The sequence below is a fragment of the Physeter macrocephalus genome, chromosome 15, assembly GCF_002837175.3.
Source record: "Physeter macrocephalus isolate SW-GA chromosome 15, ASM283717v5, whole genome shotgun sequence".
NCBI classification, from domain to species: Eukaryota; Metazoa; Chordata; class Mammalia; order Artiodactyla; family Physeteridae; genus Physeter; species Physeter macrocephalus.
In genome coordinates, this window is record NC_041228.1 from 38201872 (window position 1) to 38210769 (window position 8898).

An 8898-nucleotide genomic window follows, 5' to 3' on the forward strand; every position below is an offset into this window, starting at 1 on the left:
TCCCGTTGCGGAGCGCAGGCTCCGGACGCGCAGGCCCAGCGGCCATGGCTCACGGGCCCAGCCGCTCCGCGGCACGAGGGGTCCTCCCGGGCCGGGGCACGAACCCGCGTCCCCTGAATCGGTAGGCGGACTCTCAACCACTGCGCCACCAGGGAAGCCCCAACAGCTGCCTCTTTTGATAGGATTGTGCTCCTGTTCACCAAGGTGCCCGGGGCTTCCCACAGCATTACATGTGCCCCTCACTTCACCCACTGTCATTATCCTAGGCCCTAAAGACTTGAGTTTGCCAACCCTGATCTAACAAATACATACCTTTACTTGCTTCTCCCTTGTTATTCCCAGAGCACTTTTATATACCCTCACTAAAGCACTTACCCCAGTAGACTGTAGTATTTTGTTTAAATTCTGCCTTCTCCCCACTAGACTGTGAGCCCCCCGAGGACAGGGATTATCCCTTATTCCTGCAGCTAGCAGATGATTAGACACTCAAAAACTGCTGCATTAACTAATGAGAGAATTAAAAAACGGATGAATGTTTCACTTAACTATACTGTAGGGTGAAGCCAAAATTTACCAAAATGTCAATCCTGCCCTAGAAGAATTTTTTTATTATAACTCCAATAAAGAACAGTATAGATACCATTTGCTTTATACTGGTAAAGTACATTTAAAAAAACACCATTTGCTAAGACGTAGTACATTTCTCTAGTCTTCTAATACAGATAAAAAGACTATAGGAGGACAGGAGCAGGCTGACAGTAATTTTCTAAGGATAAGAGTGCAAAGATGAAAATGACACTCTAAGAGGCATTATTTGTGTGTTCTTTCATTAAGAAGTCAGTTCCTCCACTGACCATCTTTAATTTGTATCCTCATGCCATACATGGGGCCTGATGAAGAGTGAACTTGGAAAAATTCAGAAATTTAACATTCCTTCAATATTCCATTTTATTCAACAATGAAGCTCTAGGTTACAAATCTGGACACAGACTATGCTTTAGAAAATTTGTGCCAGAAAGTCAAATGCCTGTTTTACAAGTATGGAAGCCTTTTTGGTTTGGGTCAAATGAACTTCAACCACTGAAACAGAGACTAGAGAGACTGTGTCAGCCACCCCTGTCCCCCAGAGATGATCTTTTATGGAGCACACCTAAACAACCTGAATCTGTGACAGCATGACTTTTACCTTCAACGTGTTGGTCCTCTTCGTTAGCATGAATATTCCTGACCGTTTCCACATTTGCCCCTGTCTCTAGAATTCCTGCTGGATGTTCCATGTTTCCAACTATTCTTTCAGGTTGGATCTGCTCCATGTTTCCTGGACCTTCAGGAGTTTTATGGAGCGAATCATCCTTGACAGCTGTTTCCATAAGCTGACTTCTGTCTGATACTTCTGGTGTTCCATTCTCTCTGGGAATCATCTCTAGAAGTTGGCACTGCTCATCTTCTCCCAATGTCTCTTGAAGTTGCTGCTTTTCAGCTGTTTCCACAAGCTGACTTCCTTCCAATATTTCTGGAGATTCCATCTCCTTGGGAACTGTTTCTGGGAGTTGGGACTGTTCATCCATTCCCATAGCTTCTTGAGATTGTGGCTCTCTAGCTGCCTCCAGAGGTGGAATTTTCTCAGCTGTTCCTAGAGGTGTCATCTCTCCGGCAGCTTGTGGATTCTCAGTACCTTCCACTGCTCCAGGAGAGTCCCTCTCTCCCGCTGTCCCCCAAGGTTGACTCTTGGCTTCTGCTCCTAAAGGTTCGGTCTCAGCGTTTCCTTTAAAAGGCTGAGCCTCTGTCACTGCTTCCACATCCTTCTTCTTTTCTCCTGCTCCTGGAGTATCATCTTTGCCACCTGGCTGAGGTGACCCAGACTCCTTTAGTCCCTTGAGAGGCTGAGTTTCCTCTGGGGATCCCGGTGGGCCTGCAGCATCCTTTGCCAGGGGCTGTTCATGGAGGGATTTAACACCATTAGCTGTAGACACGGCTGAAATCTTGAGCTTTTCTAGTTGAGGAAGGCTTTCCTTTTGTACCTTGCCATATAAAGTAGATTCTCTTCCCAGTGTACGTGGTTTTGGTTGGACAAAGCAGGACTCACTTTCTTCTGTGGTTGAAAAACACATATTTGAAGTTACTTTTTATCATTCATTTGAAAAGAAACAATACAAATTATTATCTAGTTTCTATCCTGAGAAAGCGTATTGCTACCAAGAAGTAGATTAAACAGTTCAAGACAGTCCTGGGTACAGTACAGTTGAGTACAGAGAGGCCATACCATGACCCTAACATGCCCTAAGTCAAATCTCTTTAGTGTTTTCAGCTCAAATACCTAGTCTTAAGCATGAAGGTCCCCCAAAATCACAGGGTTTTTTTCCTGTTTGCTCCTTGTGCACCTTGTCATGACTCCTGTCCCATATTCATTTTTCTTTTTTTTTTTTTTTTTTTTTTTTTTGCCGTACGCGGGCCTCTCACTGTTGTGGCCTCTCCCGTTGCGGAGCACAGGCTCCAGACGCACAGGCTCAGCGGCCATGGCTCACGGGCCCAGCCGCTCCGCGGCATGCAGGATCTTCCCAGACCGGGGCACGAACCCGTGTCCCCTGCATTGGCAGGCGGACTCTCAACCACTGCGCCACCAGGGAAGCCCCCATATTCTAATTTAGTACCCTTTGTTTCCTCATGCTCTTTCTTCTGTCCCACTCTTTCTCCTCCTTAGGCTTAGTAGAAGATTTATAGCCCAAGAAGTGGTCCTTGGGCTGCTAGAGAGGTCTTACCTTCCCCCTAAAGCAGAATGGCCTCAGTGAAAGGAAAGGGTCCCATGACAGAGAAGCCCCACTAGGTCAAAACTTAAGATGTCTGGGAGAGAAAGTGGCAGGCACAGTCCAGCCTGAGTTTCATTTCATTTGGGGGTCCTGGTTAGAAGAGAAACCAAGAGAGTTGGGAAACATGCATTTTAATTCTGGCTCTTCCCCCAACTGTGTGACCTTGGGAACTTAGTTCCCAATCATCATATCTATAAAATGGCAGTGAATCTGTCTCTCCTACCTACGTCAGAGTTGCAAGAGGCATCATATCACATTAAACAATGAATGCATAAGTGCCCTCTGGACAGTTTAAGAAAGCAAAGTGGCAACATGTTTATACTCTTTGACCCAGTGACCCTACTTCTGGAAATTTACCCTAAAAGCATAAATTTCAGGGAAATGCTCTGGGGGAAAGTATATCATCCCAGTATTCTTTATAACAGCAAAATCTGGAAAACAACTTAAAAGTCTAATAATTTGGGGGAAAGATCAATAATCCATTGGGTGGAATATTATTGTACCATGAAAAAGATGATTATGAAGACCATATGCTAAAATAATAAAATAATTATTATATAAGCTAAAAAATCAGCACTCCCAGTTGGGTTAATCAAATAAAATAATGGATATAAAGTGTATATTAGCACAAGGTCTGCTGTGCAATTATGTGCTCAATAATCAATTTTATTTACAGTATGATTATAGCAATGTTGATCATTGGGAAGGAGAAAGACAGGAAAAGCAAACAGAGGGGGAGATACTGGAAGAAAATAAACCAGCATGTTAAAATGGGCCTCTAGGTGATATATTTCCTCTTCTACCTTTTTTTCCCCAAAGATAATTTTTCATCTTTTCTTGTTCTTTTTTTCCCTAAGTTACCCCTGACCCCAGATATATATGCATATAGTTTAAAGAGTTACCGGCTTATTTAATGTAAGTTAAGATATACAACTAAGACTCAGGTCTCCTCTCTCTTTTCCCCTTCTCTAGGGTCAAACTTAGCTGTCTGGGAGGGATCTTTTTTCCCCTATATCTCTAAGTGAATTGCTACTTCATTATTTTTTAGTTTGGGCATTTCAACTAACTCCCACTATGGAAAATAAAGACTTAGCTCCCTTTTTCTGCACCTCCAACATCCTTCACCCTCTCCCATTACACATTCACATTTCCTTTCAATTCAGTAATTGCATATTAGTAATGATTTAAAATAGTAATCATGAGACTTCCCAGGTGGTCCAGTGGTTAAAAATCCGCCTTCCAATGCAGGGGACACGGGTTCAATCCCTGCTCGGGGGACTAAGATCCCACGTTCTGTGGGGCAACTTAGCCTGTGCGCTCTGGAGCCTGCGCGCTGCAATGGAATATCCTGCATGCCGCAGCAAAGATCTCACGTGCCGCAACTAAGACCCGATGCAGCCAAATACATGAATAAATAAATATTTTTTTAACAAAAATAAAATACAAGAGTAATCATGTTGTAATTTGGGTTATATCGATATTCAGTTATATGTACACATAATGAATATGTCTGCTATGAAGAACTGAGCCATGTAGTAAACTATTACTTGTGTAAACATTTTTTTTTGTTTTTCCCCCGAGTTAGTAACTGTCATGGATCTTCACGTCCTTAGTTTATGTATTCTCATTACTTCATTCACTGCCAATTGTTTCTCTTTTTAATACATTTATTCTCATCAAATAGTCTCCCACCCTACCTCTGCGACCGTGTTTGAATCCCCCAGTGGAAAGCAGTTAGAGCCCGAAGCTGGAGAAGCAGAGTTCAGAGAGGATTCTGTGAGACACAGGACACAGGCTGTGGGCCTGGGGTCCAGAGCTGGGAGGAGGGCTAGCCTTCGCCTCTCCCTCCAGCCTCATTATGCACGAAGCCTTCAAATTAATAGCGCAGAAGGCAACTTAACAGAAGCAATTTCTCAGGTCTATAAAGAAATTCATTATGACAAGATAATTCATTTAGATACCACACAAAGGATGTTTAGGTGATGGCTGCCTTAGGGAATTGACAAGGAAATGTATTATTATGCTAATCACAGACGTCTGCCAAATTATATTTTCTGGTAAAATAGTTATTACAGTGATCAGTACTGTCAGTTAAATGAGACGAATGATTTTCATCCAGCTGTGCCAGCTGTGGGTGCATTCTATTGTCATCATTCTTCTAGAGCAGAAAGCTTGAAGGAAAAAATGTGTTGACATACCCAAATCATAGCCACTCAATTTTATATTTTGAAAAATATATTATGCTGTCAGGCTAAGTCAAGTTGTCTTCCCCTAAAACCAAAAGCTTTGTGAAAATTTATTTATACACAAATGGTGTCTTAAGTTGCCAAAGGATCTATCCATTTTTGCCATAACTAGAACATTTATGCCCATGATCACAGTGTCGATTTTCGTTCTTATATACTTTTTCTAATCTTACTGGCATACGTGAAGTAGGGAAAATCCTCAACTTATAATATTCTTATACTGCAACCTGAAAATTGTCAACCAAGCTGGGAAATATTACAAGAGAAGTCACTGTCTCTAACATTTTTCTGAGGTAGCCCCCAAAGCTAAAACATCTTTAAAATGATCACCAAAATTTAGAGAAAATGCGAAAAGTGTAGTGACACACTCATTTTGTAATTCATGTTGATTAACTGCACTCTGAATTTTGAAACAGATGTATTTTGGAGTTAATAACTCCTCACTAATCACTCAGTAGTTCTTCTTCCTATGTGATAGAAGAGAGTAATCTGCTCTAAAAGGGAGGACAGAGATCTTATGATCTTGAAAATGACACCTCCAATGTACTAGGTTTGAATCCTCATTCTTCCACTTACTAGCCTTGTTAAGCCTCTTTGCGCCTCAGTTTCATCACCTGTAGAGTGGGAAGAGGAGCAGTCGAGCTGTCGTGAGGATTACACGAGTTAATACCTGGAAAACACCAGCACAGAGACGGGCACCCTCTGAACGCCAAGCAAGCTAGCCATGGAAAGCGTTACACTTCACCTGCCAGCCCTAGCAAGGAAGAGACCGTGGTGGACACACAGAAAGGGAAGGTAATTCCATTCATCCTAATACTGGTACCTTTCTCTGAGCCTATTCAGAAAGAAAGAAAGATCAGAGTCAATAAATGAAAAGGGTTGGAAAACAAATGGTTGTTTCAAACCCTCTCTCAGAGAACACAATACTAAAGACGACAGTGACCACAAAACTTCCTTTCTTATGCTTCGGAATGTTTTTATCCCCAGCTGCTGAGGGAAGTACAATTTGGGGATCCATCTGGGCTCCTTCCTCATCAGCTGGAGCAGGGCATTCCAGACTGTTCTGATGTTCAGTGTGACTCCTCATCCCATCATTTACTTAACTGTGCAATCCAGACAAGTTACGAAACTCTCCGGACCTCAGTTTCCTTATCTGTCAAATGGGGATATTATCTTTGCCTTTCAGGCTTGTTAGGATCATTGATAATTCTGAGGTGGTATGTGTGTAATTACTCAACATGGTATGTGACATGAGAAGGGACTCAGTAAAGAGGGACGCAGCAAACGGCTCTGCAGGTTTCTCACTGCATGGGGTGTGTCCCGCTGAAGGGTCAAGGGAGACATGAACTCCAGCCTGTGTGCAACAGCAAGGTTGCATGCATCAGGGGTGGGAAGGGCAGCTTTTTCTAATTTCATAAAGGTCCTCTGTGGGTTAGCAGTAGCCCTGTCAATAAATTATAGCTAATTTAGCAACAGAAAGAATGAACTGCAACATTAAAGAGCTTGGATAAACAGTCCCCTAAACACTGTAAAGTTGTCACTGTTGACCTATAAAATTCTGTTGTTACTAATGGTAAGTTTTAAATCATGATTGTTGATAGAGAGTGAAGTAGTATTCGTGTCAGCCATGATTTGACCGGACTTGACTGGCATTAATAAAGGCCACTGTTAGCTTTTATATAAACAAATATGTTTCATTCTGTTTGTTGGCTTTGATTTCATTTACTCATCAAGTATTGATCAAGTGCCTATCATATGCCCTCTCTGGGCTAAGCACAAGCGTTACTGCAGTTAACAAGGAAGATCTGGTCCTCGCCATCCTAGACTTTACTGTCTGCAAGGAAATTCAAATAATAGCTACTTCCCTTATTAAGCACAGCTTGGTACCTACGCACGACCTCTTACCCAAGGGTCTCCACACTCTGTCCACATGGTTTTGTGAATCCCCAGGATAACTCCTTGAGGTGGAAGAAGGTTCTATACCATTTCTTCTAGCACTCTAACTTGAAAAGCAGTGAGATATTTTGTTCAAAAACAGGAGACATTTTATGCCTAATCTGTATTATTATGTAATAAATATTGTGGACAGATGCATTGTTTCCACACCCGAAGTTGTTTAAGGACGTGACTGTTTTCTGAACCCTACATTTTATCAAATCATACACTGCTCTGGGCCTAATCCTTTGGTGCTCATTATCTCTCTTGATTCTGTTGTAAGTTGATCCCTGCACAAATTTGTCGTGACAGCTGAACTAACAGAACCCTTGTTGCAAGCACGGTTGTGATAGGCACACAAAGAAATTAAATACTAGGCAACATTACAGAAGGGATTAGAACCAGAACTAACATACCTGAAATTCACATTATGGTGGAAGCTCTTCTACTCAGTTCATTACCCTAATCAAAAATGAAAAGTTTCTACCCAGCAAGGAGGAAAAACTTGAGGTCAGTATTTCCTAATCCATGGCTAGGGCATATCAGCCATCCCAAAGACCTCACTGGATTGTCTGCTGAGTTTTCTAGAGAATCAATGAGAAAGGGCACCCTGGTATTTTCCCTTGCTGCCACCATTTCTAGGTTCTGGTAGCTTTTGAGCTTTGGGAACCAGGGATGCAGCATGAGTCTGCTCTAAGGGAAGAGTCCACTCATCTTCTTCTCATTTTCTTTCTCTGCTTTCTCCTCAATTCCATTCCATCATTTATCCATCCATACAACAAATATTTCTGGAGCTAACAGTGGTGCTATTCTAGCTGTTTTTGCCCTTTTCCCTCATCAAAGTTTGTAAAGATACTGTCCTTATGTGCCTTGGGGATTAACATTGTGCAATGGCACAAATGTTAATCTCCAAGGGTGTGTTCTATCAGTCAATAGATGTTAAAAAGGCACTCATTTTGAAGAGAGGTGAACTTACGCAATATCCCATGTAACTGGAGTATGAAACCATTAGCCAAAAAAATCCTACAGAGAACAAATAAAAATCAGACAAACCACCTTTCATTTTTTAGTAGAACTACCTGAATTTACGTATCTAAAATTAGTTTTTTAAAAATAAATTTATTTATTTATTTTATTTTTATTTTTGGCTGCTTTGGGTCTTCGTTGCTATCCACGGTCTTTCTCTAGTTGCAGCGAGCGGGGGTTACTCTTTGCTGCGGTGCACGGGCTTCTCATCGCGGTGGCTTCTCTTGTTGTGGAGCACGGGCTCTAGGCGCGCGGAGGATTCGGTAACTGTGGCACGCAAGCTCAGTAGTTGTGACTCGCAGGCTCTAGAGCTCAGGCTCAGTAGTTGTGCCACACAGGCTTAGTTGCTCTGCAGCATGTGGGATCTTCCCGGACCAAGGATCGAACCCGTGTCCCCTGCATTGGCAGTTCCCAACCACTGCGCCACCAGGGAAGTCCCTAAAATTAGTTTTGATATCACAAGGTAAATGCAATAAAGTTTGAAGGTAAATCTAATTTTGAAATTTAACTACAGAGTAACAAGAACATGTAGTTGGAAAGATACTTCTGGAATACTCGATAAGTACACATGGAGATGGGGGGGCTTCTGCCTAGGGGAGAGGCTGACATTGAAGAGCTACAGAGCCAGTCATCAAACATGACAAATAGTCACCGCCTTCAGATATGATTTTCTAGTTTCATTTTCTTTGGTTTCTTCTAGACTCCCATAAGATAAACTCTTTTTTCAGAAAAGGTATTTTAGGGGCTTCCCTGGTGGCGCAGTGGTTGAGAGTCTGCCTGCCGATGCAGGGGACGTGGGTTCGTGCCCCGGTCCGGGAAGATCCCACATGCCGCGGAGCGGCTGGGCCCGTGAGCCATGGCCGCTGAGCCTGCGCGTCCGGAGC

The 8898-nt window shown here is 42.6% G+C and overlaps 2 protein-coding genes across 4 annotated transcripts in view; one reads left to right on the plus strand and one right to left on the minus strand.

Moving 5' to 3' along the window:
* RIDA (reactive intermediate imine deaminase A homolog) overlaps positions 1–8898 on the plus strand; it is a 42048-nt gene that overhangs the window by 23692 nt on the left and 9458 nt on the right. Inside the window, exon 6 of one of the 3 annotated variants that reach the window (XR_008619477.1) lies at positions 5659–5848. The exons of 1 other annotated variant lie outside the window; for it this stretch is intronic. Coding sequence is in view for 1 of the 2 variants with exons in the window: in XM_028500444.2 (XP_028356245.1) it covers positions 5659–5673 (15 nt within the window). In the remaining variant the exon portion in view is untranslated. Of the gene's footprint in view, positions 1–5658; positions 7251–8898 lie in introns of those variants that run through there. One more of the 3 variants, XM_028500444.2, reaches the window with a different exon arrangement.
* Positions 1–8898, minus strand: part of ERICH5 (glutamate rich 5) — a 20356-nt gene that overhangs the window by 728 nt on the left and 10730 nt on the right. The window contains exon 2 of the mRNA XM_024115927.3: positions 1187–2092. Within this exon, the coding sequence (XP_023971695.1) occupies positions 1187–2092 (906 nt within the window). The remainder of the gene's footprint in view (positions 1–1186; positions 2093–8898) is intronic.